This window comes from the organism of the source record quoted next, unplaced genomic scaffold, assembly GCF_019419815.1.
Source record: "Pyrus x bretschneideri cultivar Hongxiangsu unplaced genomic scaffold, Pyrus_bretschneideri_v1 Contig100, whole genome shotgun sequence".
Taxonomy (NCBI): domain Eukaryota; kingdom Viridiplantae; phylum Streptophyta; class Magnoliopsida; order Rosales; family Rosaceae; genus Pyrus; species Pyrus x bretschneideri.
Genome location: NW_025999392.1, coordinates 746,382 through 773,292, shown reverse-complemented (window position 1 = coordinate 773,292; position 26,911 = coordinate 746,382). Strand labels below are relative to the sequence as shown.

General features: G+C 36.9%; 2 protein-coding genes and 1 pseudogene across 3 annotated transcripts; 2 read left to right on the top strand and 1 right to left on the bottom strand.

The window, feature by feature from the left end:
- The first annotated feature begins 364 nt into the window (after positions 1-364).
- LOC125470521 (long chain acyl-CoA synthetase 9, chloroplastic-like) lies at positions 365-6,169 on the top strand. 2 transcript variants are annotated; one of them, XM_048569700.1, is made up of 12 exons: positions 365-617; positions 952-1,429; positions 1,702-1,782; positions 2,305-2,568; positions 3,377-3,508; positions 3,656-3,829; positions 3,941-4,170; positions 4,646-4,763; positions 5,039-5,170; positions 5,267-5,401; positions 5,471-5,677; positions 5,800-6,169. In XM_048569700.1, the coding sequence occupies exons 2-12, from the start codon at positions 983-985 to the stop codon at positions 5,965-5,967; spliced, it is 2,088 nt and encodes a 695-aa protein (XP_048425657.1). In that variant the 5' UTR covers positions 365-617; positions 952-982; the 3' UTR covers positions 5,968-6,169. The 2 variants fall into 2 exon arrangements, with proteins under 2 accessions (XP_048425657.1, XP_048425653.1); XM_048569696.1 differs by having other exon boundaries at positions 365-641.
- Positions 6,170-13,772: 7,603 nt separating this feature from the next.
- On the top strand, positions 13,773-16,737 carry LOC125470520. The gene is made up of 2 exons (XM_048569692.1): positions 13,773-14,249; positions 15,808-16,737. The coding sequence occupies exons 1-2, from the start codon at positions 13,952-13,954 to the stop codon at positions 16,149-16,151; spliced, it is 642 nt and encodes a 213-aa protein (XP_048425649.1). The 5' UTR covers positions 13,773-13,951; the 3' UTR covers positions 16,152-16,737.
- Positions 16,738-17,917: 1,180 nt separating this feature from the next.
- On the bottom strand, positions 17,918-25,427 carry LOC125470518 (annotated as a pseudogene).
- Between the last annotated feature and the right edge of the window lie 1,484 nt (positions 25,428-26,911).

Sequence of the window (26,911 nt, the reverse complement as noted above, 5' to 3'; positions counted from 1 at the left end):
TTTATTGGAGAGTTACAATTCGCGTCCTGACCACTGATCCACTTGCTGTGGTTATATCAAATTGTGACTACATTCAAACAGCCTCACCAATTTGGAGCATCGAACCTGAAATTTTCCATATTTTTTTGTTTATTGAAGAGTTACAATTCGCGTCCTGACCACTGATCCACTTGCTGTGGTTATATCAAATTGTGATTTGACGGAACTAGAAATACAAAAGAGCCAATTTAGAGGGTAAATAGAAGACAAAATAGTGGAGCATAGGGTGCCGTTATTCAAACCCACATGGGCCGCAAGCACCATATCTGGTCGTACAAATACCCACATCGTACGGTCCATATTAACTCGATCCGCGCCGATAACCTAACAGAAAAAAACAAAATAAAGCTCCAGTTCAGTCTTCAGAGACTATTTCAGTCGGTCCGAAAAGTCTGAGACTTCAACTCCCCTTCCTCTCGATCTCTCCGCCTCTCAGCCTTCCCTCCCTCACTGCTACTAAACGACCTCGTTTGGATCCCAGTTCTTCAGCTCTTCGCTCTCTAATTGCTCGCATTTCTTGCAATGCTGATGAGTTGAAGGTCGAATTCGGTTTCTGGGGCTCTGGCTTGAACAACAAGGTACTCCAAAGCGCAATTAACACGGTGAATCTGCTTTCCTCAAAAGTTGTTTTTATGCTTTTTCTTTGGGGTTTCTGCTTCTCTGTTATGTGTTGTTGCAATGTGCGATTTGTAGTAGTTTTGTTCTTTCGTTCCACTGCTTTTGTGCTTCAGTTCATGACATGCTTTGCTTACAATGTAGCAAGAATGTTATAAATTTGAAAAATGAAAAATAAATGTGAGCAAATTATTAAAATTTGGAATAATCAAAACGGTTTAAATTTCTTTATTTTTTAAGTTTTTTTAGTGTAATTGTGATTGAATAAAATGTGACTGAATTTTATTAAATTTTCAGGATTGAAATTTGGATTTTCATTTGGGAAAAGATGGGTCCTTACATTGTTGGTGCGTTTATTCCTCTGTTACTAACTATAATAGTTCAGAAATCGAAGAAAGCGAAGCAACGGGGTGTGCCCGTTGATGTTGGTGGGGAACCCGGGTATGCAATCCGAAACCATCGGTACACTGCCCCAGTTCAAACACTATGGGAAACTGTTACAACTCTTGCAGAGCTTTTCGAGCAGTCATCCAAGCGGTTCCAGGATAAATGCCTTCTTGGAACCCGAGCATTGATTGCAAGGGAGGTTGAAGTATCAAAGGACGGAAGATCCTTCGAGAAGCTTCATTTGGGGGAGTACGAATGGCTAACATATGGACAGGCATTTGAAGTTGTATGCAACTTTGCTTCCGGTTTAGCTCAACTCGGGCATCAAAGGGAGGAGAGAGTGGCAATCTTTGCTGACACTAGAGAAGAGTGGTTTATTGCATTGCAGGTGCGTTACTTACCTGCTCTTCTTACATAAAATTATGTCTTACATGCTCTTCTGACATACAATTAATCATTCTTCTGACATTCATGAGATTCATTTATTGCTTCACCTTGAACTTCCTGAGAGCATGATTTTTTTTTTTGCACGTATGATGTGATTTTAATTTGTATAATCTATAGCTTAATTAGAGTTTTAAGGCTTTGTTTGTAAGCAATGATAAAGCGGTTGAATTTATGCACAAATTTCTTTTTCCTGATTATGCTTTCTTATATCAGGGTTGTTTTAGGCGCAATGTCACTGTTGTTACCATATACGCATCTCTTGGGGAGGAGGCTCTATGTCACTCACTAAATGAGGTTCTCTCTCTCTCTCTCTCTCTCTCTCTCTCTCTCCTCTCCTCTCCCTCTCTCCCTCTCTCTGTATATATACATATACATGTTTATTAATTATATATATCTCTGTTTCTCTCTGTCTTAGACTCGCACACACATTCCTGTTGTTTGGCACAGTATGCTATGCAGAATAGGCTGCTTTCTGTACCATTTTTTTGTTGATTAGAGGCATGTATGTTTATTTACTTATTTAGTGATTTTAATTTTTAAACAGCGTATTAAGCACAAGCAATATATTTCTAATTTCATAGTGTGACTTACATATAGCTCATCCAAAATGTTGCAACCTAGTTGGGAAGCTTTTCAATGACTGGAGATGCTTTCTGGTGTCAGGTTTCTCTGTGTTTGAAAGAAAAAAAAATAGAGAAAATAAATGCATGGATGGTGTTGACATGTTAGTTCTACATTAGGGTTTGTTTGTCATTTGTCCTCAAAGTTTTTGTTCTACTACATAACCAACATAATTTTCATTTTATTTTTCTCCAGACGGAAGTTACAACTGTGATTTGTGGGCAAAAAGAACTTAAAAAACTTCTACACATAAGTGGACAACTAGACACAGTAAAGCGAATCATATGTCTGGATGACGAGATCCCGTCTAGTGCCTCATCTGTTGAAAGTCGATGGCAAATCACTTCATTTGATGATGTCGAGAAACTTGGCCGAGAAAACCCTGTTGATCCTGATTTACCTCTTCCAGCAGATATTGCCGTCATTATGTATACAAGTGGAAGCACTGGATTACCCAAGGTTTAAAGCTTCTATTATAGATTGTTATTTTGGTTTCTGCCTTTTTTTCCTTGCACTTTCAGACATGGTAGTCCTTCTAATTGGTTACTTAATCGTTGATTGTTGACTTGGGAGTTTGTGCGATGTTTGGGTCAATATTGCAACTCTTTTTCCTTTTACCTTCACATTGTCGACAGTTGATATATATTGAGTTTTGGTTTTGAAACAACCCTTGAAAAGTGCTTTTGTTACCCTGTTAAAGTTTTCAGAAGACAAGGATGCTTGATTGTGACATTTTTATAATGCACATTTCTAGTTTCTATCAGTATTAAACTGCTGCAGCATTATAAATGTCACTACTACCATACTCTTTTTCTTTTCATTTGATAAATTTCTTCTTATTAATATAGTCTTGAGTTAAATACTAAGATATGGTTGAAAGTCGCTTTGTAGCATCCATCTCCATCACATTTTCGGAACAAAGTTATCATGTGTATCAATATGGATGGAATTATTTAGTACAAGCATTGCAATTTGCTAATGTGAGCATTGCCTTATGGAGTTAGGGTACAGGGTGGTGAACACTAGATGGTTGCGTTCAATTAAATATTATCAATTTATGTCGTATGTGTAAATAGAATAGGCACTTGTTGCATTACATTTCCTTACATAATTTCCTCAGATATATGGAAAATTTTGTATTATACTCTATTCTGTACTGTTCTTTTTTACTTTTTGTATGCTTATTTGAGTTGGCATCTAATGCAAGTATAGGCATTCATCCAATCAACAACCACCACTAATTAACCTTTATCTTCACTTTTTACAGGGTGTAATGATGACACATGCTAATGTGCTAGCTGTAGTTTCTGCCGTCATGACTATTGTTCCTGGCCTTGGAAGCAAGGATGTTTATCTGGCATATCTTCCCCTTGCTCATATCCTTGAATTAGCAGCGGAGGTATGGAGAATATGTTAGCTGGCTAGATTGCATGGCTACAGTGATCCTTTGATAGTTTTTTTTTGTTAATAACGTTCACTAGCTGCGTTGTTATGTTCTTATATATTTCTGGTACTTGATTAACAAGTTTTACTATCTATGTTGAAGAACGTCATGGTTGCTGTTGGAAGTTCCATAGGGTATGGATCTCCATTGACCCTTATTGATACATCAAGTAAAATAAAAAGAGGAACAAGGGGGGATGCAACTGCACTTGCACCAACCGTATTGACAGCTGTCCCTGCAATTCTTGACCGTGTTCGAGATGGAGTGCTCAATAAGGTTTTGAAACTTCTTGTGCATATAATATATATACAAAATTACATGAGCTGATGCATATACAAATGCACATTATGCCAATTTTATCAACACTGTATCTTCATGATGCTTCAGGTAAATGCAAAGGGTGGACTAGCCAAGAGATTGTTTCACTTGGCATATGCTCGTAGGTTGTCTTCTGTGAATGGCAGTTGGTTTGGGGCTTGGGGCCTGGAAAAGTTTCTGTGGGACCTTCTTGTGTTTAGAAAGGTCCGTGCAGTTCTAGGAGGTCACGTTCGTTTTATCCTTTCTGGTGGTGCCCCTCTCTCGGGTGATACTCAAAGATTCATCAACATTTGCATTGGGTTAGTATGATTTTAGTACTTTTAACAGCTACAGCATAAGATGTTGTGAATCATGACCTTATCCTGTGATGTTGCTACTTTTTCGAGTGATTTTAATAGTTCATGAAAGTTTGCTTTGGGTTTACATGGTCTTAGTACTTTTAACTGCTCATCTTCTTTAAGTTGGCCAACTCTCATTTCACCTCGAGTGTTTTTCCAATCCTATAAAGTTTATGAATTCAAAGTCAAAGATTACCAGCAGGACAAATTCAGTGTTCTAAAAGGATTATGATACCCTATTTCTTTCTCCACAGTAAATAAAGTTTAGACAGTAATACTTATGGAAGAACTCAACTTGTATATTAATAAGAAGTTCCTAAGAATGTTAAAATTCAGGGGTGTGCGATGACTCATTATTCCATTCTTGTAAAGCAACAAATTTATTTGTGTTCCTGTTTTCTTTTGCTCTATTCTCATCATATCTCTTTATTGACAGTTCTCCAATTGGCCAAGGGTATGGCCTCACTGAAACTTGCGCTGGTGGGACATTCTCAGAGTTTGATGATACTTCTGTAGGTCGAGTTGGAGCTCCGCTTCCTTGCTCATTTATAAAGGTAAGAGATGACAGTGGGTTTTTATTTACATGTTTTCTGATTCATAATATCAACTTCTCTTTAAAAAGAAACATGAAAGAAAGAAACTTGTATGAAATCCTTATCATGATTCATGACTTATAGATGGAGGTGTTCATTTGTGCATTTCTGGATTGAATTGTCTGTTTTTTGTATCTGTTAAGGGCAAATTGCTTAAGAGCATTGTACTCTGTTTCCAAGGCATGAAGATGATATTTACTTGAATCATTTTAAAATATTTTATCTTCTGTATCCAGTTAATTGATTGGGCTGAAGGAGGATACCTGAAAACCGATACCCCAATGCCTCGTGGAGAGATAGTCATTGGTGGCCCAAATGTTACACTTGGTTATTTCAAAAATGAAGAAAAAACAAGAGAGTCATACAAGGTAGACTTACGGATATTTCATACCAAAACAATTGTTCATTTCAGTCACTTAGTGGAATTTTTGTTTTTGTTTTTGTTTTGGTCTTATCGTGAAAAGGTCGATGAGAAGGGAATGAGGTGGTTCTATACGGGTGACATAGGGCGATTTCATGCTGATGGTTGTCTTGAGATAATTGACCGTAAGAAGGATATAGTCAAACTTCAGCATGGGGAGTATGTCTCCTTAGGAAAGGTACGAGTGTTGCTAGATGAATGCAACTTTTCATCAGGTTTTCCTCGGAGACTAATGTTTCCTTTACAGGTTGAGGCTGCTCTTTCAGTTTGCCCCTACATCGACAACATCATGTTGCACGCTGATCCTTTTCATAGTTACTGTGTGGCTCTGGTGGTGGCTTCTCAAGTCACGGTGGAAGATTGGGCTTCAAAGCAAGGAATCGCTTTTACTGATTTTGCAGACTTGTGTTCGAAATCAGAAGCCATAAAAGAAGTGCAAGCATCACTTGTAAAGGTACGTACATCTTCTGGATAAATTTCTGTAACTTGAAACTTAGTGCAATCTATTTGAACATGCTTGGTGCCATCTGTTCTGCTTTGTTCTGATTCAAATATTTATGCTTCACCAATTAACAGGAAGCAAAGAATGCGCGTTTGGAGAAGTTTGAGATCCCTGCCAAAATCAAGTTGCTTTCGGAACCATGGACTCCAGAAACCGGCCTGGTCACTGCAGCCCTGAAGCTCAAGAGAGATGTCATTAGGAAGGCGTTCACAGAAGACCTCTCCAAGTTATACGCTTCGTGATAAATCGATGGAACCACCAGATTTCGTTTCTCCATTTTATTTGTGGCCTTGGGAGGTTTAATGCAAGCCAAAGGATTAGTGTTAGGGAAAATTCGTTGAGTTTACTTGTATTAAGCTACTCTCCAAGCAATAAGAGGAATGAGGATATTAGTGTAATTATGTTAGCTACTGAAGCAAAGTGGTCAGATTTTTTTATTGGTTATTTCGAGGTTGTTTTGTTTTTTTTGTCAAACGATAGATTTGTTAGTTCGAGGTTTTTTTGTTTCTTTGTTTTACAACATTGAAACAAAGACGATTCAAGGTAGGGGTGGGCAAATGGGTATATGAACCGCGCGTTGGGATGGGTAATCAAGGTTCGGGATGGGTATGGGTCGGTTTCAATTTTTTAATAGAGGAAACAGGGCGAGCCAGGTCGGGCCGATTCCAAATGTATAGAAAAAGGGGGTCCTGGACCGGCCTGTTTGTAATTGCAATGGACGGACTAGATTAAAAAGTAACATATCATCCAATATTCACTGTTAGTTTTTACCCTAGTCTGCTCTTTGATTACAGACTCGAGTCCTCAACTCTTTGTCTCTCGCGCGTGTCATCCCCTCCTTCCACGGTTCCACCCACACTCCGTCACTACCCATCAGCCATCTCCTCCACCACCCTGACATCACCGCCGTCGTGAGTCTGGGCCTTGGCCACCACCACGACGGTTGATTTTCTCAATTGTTCTCCTCGACGACATCTCAGACTTAGAGAACCCAGGACACCCACACCACCCATCTTCTCGATTCTCCTTCTCTCCTCCCCGACGACATCATCACTGTCGTGACCACCAACAGTTCATCGTCGTCGCTAGTTCAAGTGAATTCTTTAACCTCTAATGTTAATTGATGCTTAAAAACCTGCCAAATCTAAACCTAGTCCTTCCCATATTTTGCATAATTTCTTGTGTGTTTGTAGTTTGATCTATTGGTATGTATGTAATTCTGATGTGGGTTTTCGATTTGAATTGGACTGTAGTTCTTGAGCTAATTCTTATCTATAAGTTTTTTTTTTTTTTTTTTTTTTTTTACATTGTTGTAGAATATTGTTGTTGATAGGGTTTGCTTAGATCATATCTGTTTCATAGGTTCACGTCTAGGAATATTTAGTCAGATGGATCTAAGTAGCATATAAGTCTCAATCTGGGATTGATCGAATTCTGCATTTTCTTATTAAAGTTTAAGTCTTCATGAAAATATCGTTCAAATTTAGCAGGTGATCCTAACTAGATCTCTTGGTATATTTTATTTGTTCCTGCAGACGATTTTACGGAAGTTGGATTTGCATTATCTCAAAGCCAAGTAGAAGGCCATGAGGAAAGAGAGTAATTGATCCCTTTAGATCATCTCTCCTTCCTCAAATAGTGGAGTTATTGATATGCCTCCAAAACTGGTTAAGAAGTGAACAAATTAGCAACATTGAGTATGAAGCAAATCTGGCCGAGCTTGAATTTTATCAAGAGTGTGAAGAAGGTAATTATTTTGTTTTGTATAGTTTGGTTTATATTAATGGTTGTCTTCTATTCATTTACAATTAACGTGCTTCTTTTGTTCTTTGTTGTAGAATATAAAAGAAAAAAAACAAATACTATATCTACAAATTCAACCCTCTCACCATGGGTTCTTGAAATTGAAGCTCCTCAAACAACTCGAAAGAATAAAAGCAAAGAATTGTGCTAATATCTCAAATGAATAAACTTTAAATTTCAATGATTCAATTAGGATAATATGATATTGAATGTTAAAAATGTCATGTTTATATTCTATTTTTCCTTATAGATTCAATGAGGAATATTGTTGGAACTTGGACGTTGGATATGATTTCGGATGTTAATTTGGAATTTATTGTGGATGTCATGTTTATGTTATTTTGGATTATTTGATTTTGGACTTCGAATTTGGATGTTTCGAACTCTCGGATGTTATTTTCTATGTTGATTTGATCTTTAGATGTCTTGGATGTTATTTTGAATGTCTTGGATTTAATGTATCGAACAATGTTGGACAATGTAATGTTGTTATTTTGGATGTAATGTTAATCTATGGACTTAGATGTTGGACTTTGTAATGTTTGGATGTGTTGTGCAAACTGTAAAATCTGTATTCTGAGAATTTGTGTAGTTGTGCTACGGTAAAAATTCAGTTTTTTTTCCCCACAAAAAAAAAGGAGGACTGTGGACTCAGTCCGTTTCAAATGGGCTGGATTAGGTCCGATTCCTGTATTAAAATTTGTTGTACCCGTCCCAGTCTGGCCTATTTTTTTTAACCTAAGTCTGGTCTGGTCCTTTCAAAATTGGGCCCGACCTGGTCCGTGCCCAACCCTAATTCAAGATACCAATTTTTTAGAATGCCACCATCCTCTCTGTATTTTTTTATTTATTTAAGTTGATTTTTTAACCTGTATTTTTCGTTCGTCTTGTCCACATTTTTTTTGTTGCGGCAAAATTTAGGTTTCGAAGAATTTGACAATCACTTAGTACCACAGTTGGTCCCATGGTTGATACTCAATTATTACGTATTATGGGATTTAGGCTACCATTTAGCGTAATTTTATCATTGGTTCTTTGTATACTCATTTTTTTTCTTTGGACAGCCCACATATTTTTCTTATTTTAATGATCATTGTATCCTATTGTTTAAGTTACCAAAACACGCAACTAAGTTTTAGGGAATAATTGTTAGGTATAAAAAAAATAAAATAAAAAATGAATGGGTTTAGTGTTGGAGCTAAATCGTGTTGCAGTTGCAGCACCACCCAACTCTCTCTCAGTCGCCCTGCCCTCTCTTTCATCGGTGCACAACCACCCATATCCTTTATCCGCTCTCTTATCAATTTTTGACTCGTCACCGTACTAATGGTGACCGGCGCTTCTCCCACCTTCAAATCGACAGGTTTGCAGACAATCATTTTCCAACCACCTAGAGTGGTGCCTTAGCTTACAATAAAAGAAGAAAAGTCGTTGTTTCTCAAATTTCTTAGTGCAATGGGTCTCCATAGCTTTTTGCCAACAATTTTAGGGTGTTCAGAGATAAAAATTGGGAATACATTGAACCACTAAATAAAATCCAATGGTTAATTCCTATACGATAACTTCTTGAATCAAGCAACGTGAAATTTGAAACATGTGATACCATATAAAGTTTAAAACACGTGACGTCGTACTAGATTTTGTAAACAACACAGAGGAATAATGAAAGCAATATCGTATTGAAGTAATTGTAATTGCTTTGGTAGATATGCTCTTCAAGCGCTTGAACCATCTCGGATCATAGCTAGAAAAATAGAAGCAGGGAGGTGAGCAATAACATGAAATGCACACAACGGTGGAAAAATATGGGTACGCATATTTTCAGACAAAGCTGTTACTATAAGACCTATATAAACACCTATGGGTTCGGGAAAAGGATCTCCCGAATATTGGGCTACTATTGTTAAACTCGGTAGAATACTTTATGAAATGAACAGAGTAACAAAAATATAGCTAGAAGGACTATTTCAATAGCAGCATCTAAAATGCCTATACGAACTCAATTCGTTCTTTTGGTTAGAAATAACACGATAGCGTTGAGAAGATATAGTGTATTCACTTTCCAATTCATGGACCTTAAAATGTTTCATTTCATTATTGGTATATAAGAAAAGTAAAGGTAGGGTTTGGAAATGAAATTTTCAGCTTGGAAAGGGACTTATCTGGTCTGGTCAAGAAAGGGAGAAGGGAAATATCTGGTCTGGTCCATTCTCCACGCTCAATGCTATGAACCTGACTTGGAGAGTTGAGGCAGCCCAACTAGAAGCATTCCCATGTGCTCTCTGTTTTTTTTGGTCAAATGATATATTTATTCGATTAGATGTTAAATTAGGGAGCCACGAGGTTCGCTTTTTTTTTTTTTTTTTGGTCAAACGATAGATTTATTAGATTAGATGTTAAATTAGAGAGCCAACGAGGTTTGAACCATTATGGTAGAGGGCCACTTACCCCATGTGCTCCATTAGTTAGTTAGTTTGTTTCCATCAACTTTCAATCCTTTTAACTTTATGCTTCATTTACTTTCCCTTTCAATAATCTTTAACCAAAAGAAAAAAAAGTTTAGCAATGCTCTTCAACTTTGGATCTTATTTCGGTTTGCAAAAAGTTTCAATTTGGGTTTTAATCCTCTTAAACTTTCAGTGCATGCATCTGTGAGTCTTTCGGCCCCTAGAAGTGGGGACTATTGTGGTGAAGCCACCTATTGGTCACTTTAATTCTACATTAAAAAAAAATATATATATATATATATATATAGACACATACCCCCAACGGTCAATTCTGTCAACAAAATGATACATTTACAAGGTAGAATAGTAAATGTTTAAGATTATGATAATTTGAGCTTGAGAAAAATACAGAGGGTAACTTACACATCAACAACAAATTTAAAAGCTTTCATTGTACCAAATGGCCACAAATAACGCTTTACTTGATAGAAAAATTGACCAACCTAACCGGAAGGTGTTGGGGGAAGCGATAATATTGGCACGAATTAAAAGTTTTGAGGGAGCAAACTTAAAAGATTTTTTATTTATTTTTATTTTTTATTTTATAATTTATTTATTTTATTAAAAAGGGACTAGAAATGATAATATTGGCACAAATTAAAATTCAAAGAAGCATTTCAGCCTCCCTGAATCACATAATGATGGTTAGGAAGAGGCTGAAATGTCTCTATGAGTCTTTTCAGTATTTGAAAAAATAGACTACCATAACGAAACCACTTGCTAATCTTTTTCAAAAAAAAAAAAAAAAAAAAAAAGTTCAGATAATAAAACGTCACAAGACATAATTAAATTAAGGAGGTATTGATTTTTCTTATGTCTTCCAAACCTCTTGTCGATCTTGTTAGCAACTGTTGAGTGACCTATATCTTGATACACGAAAAATGTAGACCAATTTGTAGAAAACGAGGCATGAATGAGAGGTTTTGGAGATAGGGATTTGCATAATTGTCCCGGAAAATCTTCACAGAGAGAAAAAACAAGTCCATTTTTTCACATAATCCTCATAGCTTTCCAAGGAAATTTGGAATATCAAGGCCTTGACTACACATTTGTAGTGAAAACAATCTTCTTGGAGAAAGGTTATGCACCCACACCGTAGCTTTCTTCCAAGATGTGATATGACGAAAAAACAGCTAGGTGATCTTGTTGAGAAGTTCTTGTGTCCGGTGGTCAAATTAAGTGAACTGTTCAACTTACTCATAAAAGAGTGGGATTTTTGGATTGAAATTCATACAGCACGTGTATAGAATCAAGTGATACTTAAAAGAGTAAATTGCTGATTTCTCCTTGAACTTTTACTTTAGCTTTCAATTTCCCTCGTAAACTTTTCAATTGGAAAATTAAGGAAACTAATTTTTTTTGGCCGATTTCCCCTGCTGTTTGGTTTTCATTTATTCTATCCAAATTTCTGTTAAATGGAAGCATGTGCACAACATGTGAGGATAGTTCGGTCGCTTTGTTCTTTAAAATAATCGAAAACCTTAGATTTCTAAAATATTGACCTAGGCAAATCTATGTGATTCTATAGTTTTTGTGTTTGAAGGTCTAGTGAAGTGACGTTTTTTTCCTCAAAGGAGTCACATGGTGTCCACGTGATAAGCGTTAATGTTAATTTGGATGGAATATGTGAAAAGCTAACACTAGGTCGGAAATCGACAAAAAGAAAAGTTCAAGTCCTTGAGTTTCTAATTAAAAAGTTAAATGAAAGTTCAAGAGAGAAATCAGTAGTTACTCTATTTAAAATACAAAACAACTCATTTCTTTACAAATGAGTCGAATAGTATATACCTGATATAATTGTCGCACGCAAAAATTTCTCCATTTTGTAACTTTTCTTTGAGCACCTACAAACTACCTATAAAAACCTACTTTTGCAATTGCAATCTCACGACTTTAGCTTACATCTTATCTATGCCTTTATAAAGTTGGGAAAGAAATCAAGTGGGAGTCGCACTTTTTGACTTAAAAGTCACATGGCAGTAACCAACACCGCATCCCCAATCCAAGCGTTTTCGATAGGCTTTCGGGGTTTGGTTTGTCAAATTCTAGGCATTTAGTCTTCCACTTTTGGTTTTAGGAAGATTAGCCATAAATATATCATACTAATCAACTCAACGTGTGGGCTCTCAGTTCAGTTGACACCACTGCCTCCATACTTTTTCTTTTTCCTCTTGGGAGGAGAACGGGTCTATCTAGTGCAACAAGACTAATTCACAATGCTTTTGCTAGAGATTTTAGCTTTAGTAATTGAATTGTGAAAAAAAGGAAGCATCCAATCCAAAACTTTGTTCAACTTTACTTTTTTTTTTTGGGTCAAACGATAAATTTGTTAGATTAAATGTTAAATTAAGGCGTCGTGGTTCAAGATCAACACTTCTCTCCACTACCATAGTAGAGGGTCACCTGCATAGAATATTATATATATATTTTTTAAACAAACGATATTATTTACATTAAGGGGAATGGAGTAGGCTAAACTTCATATAATGAAAAAAAATACTACTAAATTGTAATATTAAGTGACATATTACTATCTACTTAAAAGCAATAAATTGCACGTAGACATGGTTGGTTAGGAATCCAATAGACCTTTTGGGGTTTGAGATGTGAATTTCACAATTTGAGGTTGTGAAACTAGTAGCGTAAATCCAACCCAATCTAACTAGAGCTTATTAGATTGGATTTGATTTGGTTTATTTATGAAAATTTATTGAAATATCAAGTGAATCTCATCATATCTAATTATTCGTGATGTTTTATTATAATATTTCATATTTAGTTTGCAAGGATTCTTATGGAGTCGAGTTCTTCATAATATATTTGTGTAATGCTCTTTTTTCAACGAATGAAATATCGTACTCTTTTTAAGAAAACATATTAGTTCATCTCATTTTTATTTTTTTCCCAATTCACGACTTTTCTCGTTTCAATTAAATAACCAAATCATAATATTCAAACTCCAATTTATCAGTCCAATGTTAAAACCTAAAATTTATAACTCGAAATAGGTTTTAACCATAAACTTTTTTTTCTGATCTAATAGCTATGGGTTACCTGAGATTATTAAAAAATAAATTTAGGCTAAATTTTAATTTTAATTTTTAATTTTAATTTTTAATTTTTTCAGTAACTTTATCAAATAAAATTTATGTGGATTATCATAATGTATTTTTATGAGTATTTTAACCTAAAATATTTAGATTCCGAAAAAATTAAAAATTCACTAAACCGACCTCATGAAACATATATTTATAGAGTTTGGGGTGAATTTTGATTTAAATATATATTTTAATTGTTTTAGCTCAATTTTGGGCCGTTAGATCTTTCTTTTAATGTTAGATTTGGCCATATTCGATCTCAGCCGTTGAATTTAATGCATTTTAAAATTTAAAATTGCCAAAATTTTAAGTTTTAACCCAAAACTTATTTTAGACCCAACAATTGAAGAAGGATTGGATTAGTTTAAAACCTAAATTTTGGTTGGTCAACCTTTTAACCTTGACCTAAATTATGGGTTCCAAACTTTAGGTTTTAATGTAAAACTTATTTTAGGCCCAATCATTGGAGTTTAAAACCTAAATTTTATATTTTAACTCAAACGTTGGAGATGGTCTGTAGTATACATTCAATTCCAAGTATTATATTGGCCAAAATTGATTTGTGGGCCAACCCCGTGATCACCTCCGTTAATCTAAAAATTTTCCAGAGTATAAATGCCTTCCTACACACACATTACACGCACAAACAGTTATTCTTCTCTCACACTTCTCCCACAAACACAGAAAAACACAAGACAACACAACACAGAAGACACAACCTTTTCTTTCTTTCCAAGTCACAAATTTTTCTCACTTTTTCGGTTTTTCCCCTTCTTTTTCCACCTTTCTCATCAACTCCCTCAAACCCTAATTCTAACATGAATGGGTACAAAGAAGACACCTCCTTTTGCTATTTCCACCCCAAAGAGCTTGTTGTGGGGGTCTGCTCCCTCTGCCTGACCGAGAGGCTTCTAATCTTGGCTTCCAAAAAAGGCCACCACCACCACCGCCACCGTATCTCCTCCGTCGGAGGCGGCAGTGCCCATAAAAACCCAAATGGTATGCACAAGAAGTTACTCATTAGCCTCCCCAAGATCTTTGCTTTCAGCTCTCTCCTCAATCGGCAGGGGAAACCAGACGACGGCTCAGATCAAGAGGCTTCCACCAGCCAAGAAGGTAAGTTATTTTTCTAGTGGGTGAGTGCTAAATTTTATATCTTTTTCACTTTTTCCAGCTTTTAGTGGTAAAAATTAGGGGTTTGTGATGATATAAACAATGTTGACGGCCAAGCATTGTGCTTTGATGTTGTATGTGTGTATTTGTTTCTTTGTTTGTTGTGGGTTTGGTTGAATATGTTGCGTAATTAATTGCTTTTTGGGTAATAATGACAAAATTATGGTCAAAGTTTAAATAAAATGGCAGATTTGGGAAGCAAGATTTCATTTACTATACCTGAAGTATATGGGGTTTCCAAGTTTTCAAGACCAATGACAGCATGAAAAAGAAAATCCTGGTGAAAGATTGCAAAAAATGACTTAGGGTTTAGGGATTTGTTCATGAAGAAGCATCTTTTTCTGTTTTTGGGGTTCATGGAATTGTCTAATCAATTTAATTTAATTAGGAATTGTTTCCAATTTTGTGAAGAAACTGTTATTAAAAAACTACATGCAGATCAGTTTGACAATTACCTAAAAAAGCTTCATCCTTTTGAACCAAGTTGCATCTTTTTTTTTTTTTTTGAATTAAATGGATGTTATCTTTATGAGAATTTTTTTTAACAAACGATATTATCTACGCTAAGGAGGAGGGGGTGACTTAGCCTCACAATGGACTAGCAATAATGTGGTTCAAATTCACCATTGGTGAGAATCCAACCTAAGACCTCTCACTTACAAGTGAAGAGGAATATCACTGGACTGAAATACTAAGGGACACCTTTAGAGATTTTGTGCATTTACATTTGATTCACTTGAAAAAATAAGTGATGGAGGGTCACCACTAGTCCTCCAAATCTATATTGGTATTGGAAAACATCCCTCTTTAGAAATATTTTAAACAATCAACTTACTTCCATTATTATAAGCAACTTAATTAAATTGATATATAATATATTAAAGGGCAAAAGCCAAAAGGTAGCATGATCATTTTACATCACCTTATGTTTTAGTTCTAAGTTTCTAACTAACAATCGTTTTCCTCTCTTGATCAATCCTTTCTCTTTGCTTTCACTCAACCCTCTCTCCATCCATCCCAACCAACTGATGATAATAATAATAATGAAAGTAAAGTTTGGAGGGGATGAAAACACAGTTGCTACATTTGACTAACATATTCTGTTTGCTTATATTCTCATAAGTTAATATCATGATCATTAGCCCATTTTGAATGAAACCATATATAATTAACTCCAAACCTTAAATTTGTGTTAATTACGTTCTTTTGATTGAATTACATTTGCTTTTATTTGGTCATCAACCCTTGGAGCCTTAACTGAAAATGATGAGAGTACCGTGTGGTTGCGTATGATTGCTTGTATTTGGGGTTTGTCCTAAGGCCCCGAAATCAACGAGATAGTCGGTCAATTAGGGGTTTTTGTCCTAAGGCCCCGAACTCAACGAGATAGTCGGTCAATGGGGGTTTTCTCACCACTGAAAAGGATTGTAAAAAATGTGCATGTCTCTGAATTTTCTTGGCAACCATGGTCACTTATTCGCAATGTCAATTGCTTTTGCAGACTCATTCATATCAATCAAGTTTGAAGACAATGGAGTGGCCTCATGGGAAAAGAACAAAGTGTCTAAGGTCTCTCTAGATCATTGCAACATGTCCTGGAATCACAACCAGAGCAAGGAAGCCAAGGAAACAAAGGAGGCAAAGGATAGCAAGAGCGTGATAGAGCACGGGAAATCCCACATCCCGCTCAGTTGGCGGAAGAGGATTGGTCACTTGGCCCAGCTCATCAGATGGAAGAGGTCGAACAAGGGCAGTGTGTGTCATGTCGGCAACAAGGCGGAGGGAGTCAAGGTAAGGAAGGGTTGGATAAGAAACCTGACAAAGAGGAGAGGGGCCATGGAATAAAGGGGGTTTGTTTGTGCAGAAAGTGACACAAGTCTTTTCATCCACCATGCTCATTTGTGGGTAGAAGCTCCAATCCATAAAGTCAAAAACCCTAAGAAAGTGCTATTGTTATCTGGACTTCAACTCTTTGGGGCTTCTTTTTTCTTTTGGTTTTCTTTCATTTCTTCAGAGGAGTACAGGCTGTAAAAGGAGGGATCTTGGTGCTTTGGTTTCACACTGTTATAGAAAAAGATGAAATTTAATTTTGTAAAAGTTCAGCTCCCATTACCAAACATTTTGTAAAGCAAGACCCATGTTAGGTTCACAAAGTGGGAAACAATGGAGCAGAGGGCCCATTCTTCTGCATCTGGAACTTGTCGAATACTTGTCTTGATGCCTTAGTGTCATCTTGTTCCCTCCAATAAAGAACTCAAGATGGAAGTTTGTTTTTGTACAAGCAATATTAATGGAGGGGGAATTGATCACAGGACTTCGGGTCCAAGAGTATACAGGAATTGCAAGAGTAAACTTTCGTAAGAGTCTTTGAGCTACAAGGCCATTGTGAAACTCAAGTTGGAATTTTGAGTCAACATTGTATTATAGAGTTGACATATCGACAAATTTCATTATTGTTGCGACAACTGCCAGGCCGTGAGGCTTTTCTAGGCGATGTTTTCTATTTGCATTCCTGTCTCTTAGAAAGAGCTGCTAAACGATCAGGTGCAAGTAGCTTGACCGCCTTACTCGTCATTGAAACACAAGCTGGAGACATATTGGCCTACATTCCAACCAATGTGATCTCCATTACCGATGGACAAATAAGTTAAAGAGAAAAAAAAATAGAAATATCTTTTGAAGAGAAAAACTTCTCGATTGAACTGTTATTGTATCTGACTAATTTTTTTTTTTTGGTAGTTTTGAGTCTTTGAAGATTTATCACTAATATTTTCAATTGTCGTGGAACTAAACTAATTAAGTATGCTTTAATAAACATGTTCTTAATGATGAATTAAAAATGTTATTGAGTCTTAGCTATTCCTCCCATGTGCAAGTCATCATCCATGTGATGTACCTGGCAATAAGGACTAGGCCAAATTTCTTCACTTGTCTCCTCCGTTGGTTCAATTCGTCCCAATTTTATGGCTTGCTAAAAGCAATGGACCATTGATCTTTGTTTTAGAGTTAGGACCACATTGTAGGTTTTCAAAAGTTTCCCTAGTGGTGGTCTTTTGGTGGTGGATGTGATATTTCTGAAATCATATAAATAACACAACAAGACATTAGGATTACAGATTTGATAAACTAAAATTTACAATAAACCAATTATAGTTTATTTATCTGTAAAATACGAAAGACATGGTTTATGCGGATGACTAAGGAGTCTTCTACTTTCAACAAGCATAACTGTTCTAGCAATAATACAGTTTGCTCGGAATAGAACGTGTGTTTTGTGAAAGCAAGGACACCTTTAATATAGTGCTTACGGTTCCTCCAATCCCGCCCACCAAGGAAAGTGCACTATATCTTATTGAATTAGGGTTTTCAAAAGTCAACTTATGCTACAACGGTTCCATTATCTTTGCTATTCAGTGTTCAATCACAATGAAGGAAAAATAACTTGCCTCACAAATTACTTGCCTCCTTTCAACTAATACCGAAACCTTTTGAAATAAAACCTCATATTTGACAGATTGTGCAAGTGATAACTACCAAGTTAGGGACAATATCGGTGTTCTTGAAAGTGAGCATTTGATCCATCTCTCTGATAATTGCTACAAGTGCATCAAACTTAACTATTTGTAGGTGTTACAGTCTGTCACTCTCAAAGTTATAACTATTTGCACTTCCTTAATCTTTACTCCTTGTATGTATTATTACTGCAAATAAATTACAAAAAAAATAATTAAACCAATACAAATAATACGAAGTTTCACACTTGGTAAATTTTACATATGGATTTCTCATATACTTGAGCCACATATCAACCATCACTCTTGATGAAATGCTCCACAACAAATCCTGACCTTTGGATGCCACATGATGTTTGCCCTTCTTCCTCGCACCAGCTTTCGCCAATCCATAAGAAATTAGCCACTGCATTGCAGTTAGCCTTTGCCTCTCACTGTCCCACGCATTCCTCTTTCCTCTTTTTGTCCTCATCTTCAATCCTCCCACATGTATGCTTGTCACTTTGAATCTCTTCTCCTCCTCATTGACAACGTCATCAGCTCTCGTTGCGTAAATAATCGCTATCATAGGGCCTCCAACCGCCTCATATCACCTTAAGGGATCCCTCAACTAAACAATCACAGCTAGTGTAATTATCTCCGGCTGGTTTCCGTCTTGTAAACCTTCTGAACTTGCCAGGCTGTGGTTTTTGATCCAATCCTCGAGCGATATTGAAGAAGCGAGAGGGTGGTTTTGAAGTACTTTTTGATAGGAGCATATTTAGGCAACTTACTTAGCTTGTTTTCGTGCATTTATGTTGTTAATTCATAGTTGTTTTAGTAGTTTAAGCCATTTTCGTGTGTTTTTAGGTTCATATGGCTAAGGAAGCAAAAAGGTGCATTTTGCAGCATTTTGGAGCAAAATTGGGCTTGGAATGGATAACTTATGTTTGGAGCAAAAGGAATGGACGAAATTGAAGACCTAATGGAGTTAGGATTCCTAATCACAAGAGGATTCCTAATCACAAGAGGATTCCTAATCAAATGAGGATTCCTAGTCAAAGAAGGTTACCTACTTGAAGTAGGAAAGTTAAGCCAAGGTTTCCTATTTTGGTTCAACCTTTCCTAATCCTTAAAGACTCCATATTTCAGCAAGATCAAAGGCTCCTACCTATTCTAGGTCACAAAACAACATCCCTTGCAACCTTAAGTCATTGCCGTGTGTCCCCTTTATGTTTCCCTTCCTTGCCGTGCAAGGAAGGGCCTTGTTCCCTATTTTAACTACTTAAACACCTTCCTTTTTCATACCAAGCTCAGTCATAACTCACATACCCTTTTATATTCCTAAATCCTTGCCTAAATTCAGAAATAAATGACATTCCCTTTCTTTCTAACCTTTGCCGCAAGTCACCTTCCTATTCTCTTCAATTTCTGATTTTGTGTTTCCTATTCTTCAAAGATTTAGAATTAATTCCTTTCCAAAAACTAAGTAATAAAGTCTTTAGGTCCTTTCTTCCTTATAAATACCCTTATGCCGCAACCTTATGGACCTAATCCCCCTTCCACACAACCTGCCTTCATTCACAAACACATCCAGCCTTGCCGCAGCCTTCCATCCAACTTTCTACCATTCCTCGACTTAAAAACCTTCATCTAAACCTCCCTACACCACCACTAAACCTTGCCGCACCACCATACCTCCATAAACCCATCTAAAATCCAGAAAATCATCCATAAAACTACCCTAGACCTTGTGCCGTGACCTAGCAAAGAAGAGGAGAAAGAAGACAAAGCCTTGGATGTTTATGCATTCGAGTTGGAGTGTTGGAACGCTTCTAGGTGTAATCTATCTTTTGTTTTCAATGTTTAATTCTAATTTCCTTTGTTTTGTTATGAACATGAGAGGCTAAACTCGTTTTAGCCTAGGGATGCTTTAAAGCCATGATTATGTTTATAATATGAGTTGATCAATTCCAGTTGTGATTTCATAAATTGTGAATGCAATTTACTTAACCGTTTGATGGATAATTTATTCTTGTATGTTGATTAGGGAGGCCTACTTAATTTGCATGCTTGAATTTGGTGCTAGAATATAAGGGAGTTTCACATAATCGTGTCAACTTTATATTCACAAGTAGTTAAGGTTGTTTTCACAATCATGTTAAGTAAATTCCTAGCATGCGTGTCATGATGTCATAGTTACAAGTGCTTTGTCAATACTTATGATTTCCATTGAACGTAATGATCTTTGATTGTATCTCTATTATGATATCATGTAGGGGACTTTTGAAGAATGTTTTGGGTTGTCGTATGATGTCATCCAATCCAATAACTTAAGGGAAATCTGAGGGTTAATTAGTGATGTCATGTTTAATCTGGGGTGTTGAGGTTCATGGCTTATCGAAAAAGCAACTGGAAATCAACTTATGTTTGAATGTATCATGTGTGGAGAAGTATCCCTTGGCTAGTCCATCATCCATTGGTTTTACTTAATTTCGTCCATGAATCTGTTTTAAGTTTTAAGTCACTTGTTTTATTTTAAATTCGTCCAAAAACAAATCCCCTTTTCTTACTTGTTCCAAAACTGTCCAAAAGTGTGTTTTAGAGTCTTTTGAGTCAAAACTAATTGTATTTTCGTCCAAATTGAGTCCTAAGGTCTAAACTGAGTCTTTTTGGTTGTTTTGAGTCTTTAAAATCTGTTTGAGTCATATAAGTTAGTTAAGAGTCTTTTGAGTTTATTTTAAGTGTTTTAAAAGCTTATTTTCACATCTTTGAGTCGATTTTCATTAGGTTAGCAATCCCTCCTAATCCTCGGCCTAGAACGATCCCTACTTATATCTATACTACAATTGTCAAAAAGAGGGTTTAATTTGTGTGCTATTATTTATCACATCAAAATTTTGGCGCCGTTGCTGGGGACCGTTCTAGGCCGGGGATTAGCAAGGATTGCTAACCTAATGAAAATCGACTCAAAGATGTGAAAATAAGCTTTTACAACACTTAAAATAAACTCAAAAGACTCTTAACTAACTTATATGACTCAAACAGATTTTAAAGACTCAAAACAACTCAAAACAACCAAAAAGACTCAGTTTAGACCTTAGGACTCAATTTGGACGAAATTACAATTAGTTTTGACTCAAAAGACTCTAATACACACTTTTGGACAGTTTTGAAACACGTAAGAAAAGGGGATTTGTTTTTGGACGAATTTAAAATAAAACAAGTGACTTAAAACTTAAAACAGATTCTTGGACGAAATTAAGTAAAACCAATGGATGATGGACTAGCCAAGGGATACTTCTCCACACATGATACATTCAAACATAAGTTGATTTCCAGTTGCTTTTTCGATAAACCATGAACCTCAACACCCGAGATTAACCGTGACATCACTAATTAACCCTCAGATTTCCCTTAAGTTATTGGATTGGATGACATCATACGACAACCCAAAGCATTCTTCAAAAGTCCCCTACATGACATCATAATAGAGATACAATCAAAGATCATTACGTTCAATGGAAATCATAAGTATTGACAAAGCACTTGTAACTATGACATCATGACACGCATGCTAGGAATTTACTTAACATGATTGTGAAAACAACCTTAACTACTTGTGAATATAAAGTTGAAACGATTATGTGAAACTCCCTTATATTCTAGCACCAAATTCAAGCATGCAAATTAAGTAGGCCTCCCTAATCAACATACAAGAATAAGTTATCCATCAAACGGTTAAGTAAATTGCATTCACAATTTATGAAATCACAACTGGAATTGATCAACTCATATTATAAACGTAATCATGGTTTTAAAGCATCCCTAGGCTAAAACGAGTTTAGCCTCTCATGTTCATAACAAAACAAAGGAAATTAGAATTAAACATTGAAAACAAAAGATAGATTACACCTAGAAGTGTTCCAACACTCCAACTCGAATGCATAAACGTCCAAGGCTTCGTCTTCTTTCTCCTCTTCTTTGCTAGGTCACGGCACAAGGTCTAGGGTAGTTTTATGGATGATTTTCTGGGTTTTAGATGGGTTTATGGAGGTATGGTGGTGCGGCAAGGTTTAGTGGTGGTGTAGGGAGATTTGGATGAAGGTTTTTAAGTCGAGGAATGGTAGAAAGTTGGATGGAAGGCTGCGGCAAGGCTGGATGTGTTTGTGAATGAAGGCAGGTTGTGTGGAAGGGGGATTAGGTCCATAAGGTTGTGGCATAAGGGTATTTATAAGGAAGAAAGGACCTAAAGGCTTTATTACTTAGTTTAGGAAAGGAATTAATTCTAAATCTTTGAAGAATAGGAAACACAAAATCAGAAATTGAAGAGAATAGGAAGGTGACTTGCGGCAAAGGTTAGAAAGAAAGGGAATGTCATTTATTTCTGAATTTAGGCAAGGATTTAGGAATATAAAAGGGTATGTGAGTTATGACTAAGCTTGGTATGAAAAAGGAGGGTGTTTAAGTAGTTAAAATAGGGAACAAGGCCTTTCCTTGGACGGCAAGGAAGGGAAACATAAAGGGGACACACGGCAATGACTTAAGGTTGCAAGGGATGTTGTTTTGTGATCTCGAATAGGTAGGAGCCTTTGATCTTGCTGAAATATGGAGTCTTTAAGGATTAGGAAAGGTTGAACCAAAATAGGAAACCTTGGCTTAACTTTCCTACTTCAAGTAGGAAACTTTCTTTGACTAGGAATCCTCATTTGATTAGGCTTCGTCTTGTAAACCTTCTGAACTTGCCAGGCTGTGGTTTTTGATCCAATCCTTGAGCGATATTGAAGAAGCGAGAAGGTGGTTTTGAAGTACTTTTGCACCACTTGAATTTGTGAAACTATTGTTCGTTGGTGAAAATTCAAATGGGGCTTCTTCCTTAGCCATTTCAGCTTGAATTTTCAAAGCTTTGAGCGCCATGGCCTCTATTTTCTGCATGGAAAAGGCTAGAATCTCCTCTGGTGTCAAACGGTTCTCGTTCACATTCCAAATCTCGGTCAAAATCCTTTCCTTCCTACCTGTGCTCAATGCATTCGACATGGTTTTAACAGCAGCAATTGTTCTTGCAGCGCTCGAGTTAGCGCCTTCCTTGTTCCTTCCTTGAATGATTGCAGACACAATGCCTTCAAAAGCTATCTGCTCCGCAGTTTTATCCATCAAATCATCGAATGCCATCAGATTCATAATCTGGGTGTTTAGCTCATCAAGTCCAATACCTGCAATCCTTTGAAACAATTGAAATCCACTCATGGACTGATCCCATGGCAGAACAAACGGCTTTGATACCTGCATGGCAAGTTTTGGAGTGTTTTTCCTTGCTACCAAAGTAGCTAAAGGATTCATGGATGCCAAATACCTCTATCGCGGGTTTGAACCACACTCCCTAAGCTCTTTTCGAGATCAGGAAGGTAAACTTTTGCTGCTTCACCCTCACCAGATTCCTTTGCCCCTTCAAGGGAAAGAGGTGGAACGTCACCTTGATTCAATTTATAATTGTTTAGGATCTCCTCCTCCTCAAGCATTTGAAGAAACTCCTTTGTCACATTTTCTTCATCTGCCTCCAATTTTTGTGATTCGATATCTTCATCCTCTTCATCTTTTTCGTCGATTTTTTCTTTCCCCATCAAAAACTCAAGAGCCTTAATCTGCTGAGCAATTGAATCAAGCTCTGTCAATCTTGTTGTATGAACATGGTCTTGCACAATTTCCTTCACAACTTCACTGGATGTTGCTAATTTTTCAACAACAGATTTTTCGGATTGCTCCTCCCCATATTCCTCTCCCTTGTCTTGGAATTCAACTCCTTTGTCCACTACCTCAAAGTTTGGCAGATCAAGTTCCTCCACCTTTGGCACTTCTGGTTCTTTAGGCTTTTGAGCTGCAGAAGAAGAAAAAGAAGAAGGTGATGATATAGGAACCGGGTTCGGTTTATCAAGGTTGAGTTCATCAATCCCCTGAAGATCAGCTGCTTTTCTTGCTTGTGAAGGTGTCCAAGCTTCTCCTCTGCTTGAAAGTTTTGGACTAGGCACACTAAATGATGTTTTCGATTGCTTCCTGGCAAAAGAAGATGTGAAATTGTTGGACTTACTAGACTTCAAATCCTTAACCTGACTGTAAATACCAATTCCTCCATCCTTCTCCATAATCTGAAACCCTAGTTTCAGAGCAAGCTCACCACCTTTCGCCATCCCTAACAGTTTAAAACTCGTATCCCATTGTCGAATTCTTTGGCCTTCACGGCTCTTCTCAATGGATTCCTGAATCATCTGACTCAAATCCACAGTGCTTCTCCCAAAATCAAGCTCCTCTGCATCAACTGCAAACAAATATACCCAAAAGGGTCTCGACTTAAACTTTGTCTTTTTTCCATGGACGGAGCTGCAATAAACATGGCACCGAACGAAAAGGGTCTCCTCAAAATCAACAGCTCCTTGTGTCACCCTTGACGACATTGTTTGAACCGCTCCGTCTTTTGTTTCCTTCTTTCTAACGTGGACAGAAAGTCTAAGGCCATTTATTGAAGCTAGAAGACTTTGTGCAGTGACAACTTCAACAGAAAATAAGCAGCTCCGTTTCTGCATTCCAATGTGGGAAATAGCACGAACCGGTTTCCAATTCCAGATACCTTTTTTCTCTATGATGGCAGTTGCCTTGTCATCCAAGCTTTTTAGCTCCAGTGAATTATATTTCCTGGCCTTCTTGCCTTGATCCTTATCCTCATCTTCCTTATCATTAGCAAGTTTTAGGCGGGAGCGCCATGGGGACAAAGACATCCGCTTTCGCGGTTTGTTATTGAGTCTAATCTCCTCAACACTCGCAGGAACAACTCCATCTTTAGATGGTATGGGAGGAACCGAGCTTCAAGGAAGGACAAGGAAGGCAGTTCTTCGAGTACTAGTACTCGAAGTGTGGGATGTGTAGAGTGACTCGCTCAGTGCTTCGAGCTCTTCCAAGAGCTGAGTGTTGGAATTTCTTCGGCTGTCGGACGAAATTTCAGCTGCCATTGGAGAAGAGAAGAAAAATAGTAGGAGGAAATCGGTGCGAAAGGTGGGAACGGATTGAATTCACATGCATGGAGAGGGAACGGAAAGGGAAAATTAGATAATGGGATCACGTGGCTGTTTGGTTTTTGAGGTGGAGAAACTGCCATGGATTGTGGTGATGAATATGGGGAATGATTGATGATCCTTCTATAGCCAATGAAATGTGTGAATGATAAGAGGACAATGCTAGTGTCTGCTTTTCCTGTTCTGTTCTTTTTTGGTGAAAGAGATGGGTTTGAAACATCAGGCATGGAAATTGGTTAATTAATTATTGTAGGGCTTACACGAAGCTTCTGATATTGTTTTCACTTGCAGTGCCTTCCAAAGGAGTGGGACTTCCCTTGGGGTGTACATAATCCTCAGGGTTTACATACCCCTTGTTCCTATCTCGGGGTGTACATACTCATCGGATACATCACCTAATGTGTGAGAAAGGAACAATGGCTATACACCCCAAGATAGGCAAAGTCTTTCCGCTTGTGAGAGGGTACTTGTTTTGTTAGTTTCAACATGAGATCGAATGCAACAAAATGGAGATGACAAAATTGTTAACAAAGGAACCATCACTTGATTGATGCATAATATACATGGAGCTTTAACAAACTTACGTGCAAATAAGACACCAAGGATTTTTGTTTAAATTGAATGCATGGATAATGATAGTGTAACACCAAGGCTTCCTTCCTCCGTCACCCATTTGATATTTTGGTATCACGTTTCTTACAGAGATGAATCCTACACATTACAATCACTTTCTTATAGAGATGAATCCTACACATTACAATTACCATTAACAAGTTACAAGATGGGATAATTTTGTTCCATCTCTCTTCTTCTTTTTTTTTTTTTTTTTCTTTTTTCCCAATGCGAGATTGAATGATAAGTGGTTAGCGCATTACTATAATGTTTTGGGCTCAAATATTTCTCCTTTTATTTAGTGTTGGTTAATGTAGAATATCGTTTGTACTCAAAATGTGTGATGAAGACAAAATTGCCAACAGAGGAACCATCACTTATTGATACTTGGTCTAGGGATCTGATTGACAAATAGGGATGTGGAAATTAATTGAATGCAGGGATTATAAAACTAGCGGCTCCAAGGCTTCCTCCTTTCATATTTGTATACGCACCACATTATCCTACACATCTTGTCATCCTTTAATAGCGATAGAACCTATGTCGCAAGCTTTACCTCAATTAAGAAAGTAGAAAATATGCTCGATGAAATGCATCAAATGGGCTATAACGTAGAGCGGTTGTATTTCCAACCACATGAAGAAATTTTTTTTTTTTTTTTTTTTTTTTTTTTGTGTGTGTGTGTGTGTATGCTAGATCCTCATTTATATACACAAAGATTGATACTTGACGAGCCAAAGAGAGATTTACTTTGAAACTCAATGTTCAAACCACGTCAGCACTCAATGTCCAAACCACGTCAGTAGTTTTAATAGATTTGCTAATGGATTTGGGCGACACGGGACAAGGTGAAACACAACTAAGAGTTTTAGTTTGTCTGCAATGTAACAAATATTACGAAAGTATTAGTAATTAAATACATTAATAAATATAAATATATAAATTTTATATGAAAACCATTAAAAAGGCGAGAATACTTACCAACAAATGATGCACCTCTTTCTTCACCTCGTTTGGAATCGCCTTCCAAGACTTCCACCGCATACGGCAAAAGTCCGAACGATGTGCCCAACATTGTGGCCCAATGCGCTATGCTACTCCGTCGTTGGTGTAGCCCAATGCCATTCATCGTATCCGATTGTGATACGATCATTGGTCACTCGGGTGACCTTCGCCATGTTCAATTGCCGGCAAGGTCTCCAGGTGTTTTTCTTGGCTGCAAACAAATTAAAAATTAACGTTAAACCAAAACTAATTAAAAATACTACCGAAATTTCGGCATAATCTCCCCTATAATTAAAACATTTTCCAAATCCTGAAAATAACAATAAACAATATATGTATCCAACAACAATAATCACAACAGTTTAATAAGGCATTTGGGAACAATCACAACAATAAACCATATATTTATATATAGAATAACTTTTTAATCCTT

Bases quoted from the DNA above. Each gene is read 5' to 3' on its own strand.
- LOC125470521 (XM_048569700.1), top strand. From the start codon at position 983: ATGGGTCCTTACATTGTTGGTGCGTTTATTCCTCTGTTACTAACTATA. The intron at 2,569-3,376 runs GTTTAAAGCTTC...CACTTTTTACAG, and splicing joins GAAGCACTGGATTACCCAAG to GGTGTAATGATGACACATGC. The intron at 5,402-5,470 runs GTACGAGTGTTG...TTTCCTTTACAG, and splicing joins AGTATGTCTCCTTAGGAAAG to GTTGAGGCTGCTCTTTCAGT.
- LOC125470520 (XM_048569692.1), top strand. From the start codon at position 13,952: ATGAATGGGTACAAAGAAGACACCTCCTTTTGCTATTTCCACCCCAAA. The intron at 14,250-15,807 runs GTAAGTTATTTT...TTGCTTTTGCAG, and splicing joins GGCTTCCACCAGCCAAGAAG to ACTCATTCATATCAATCAAG.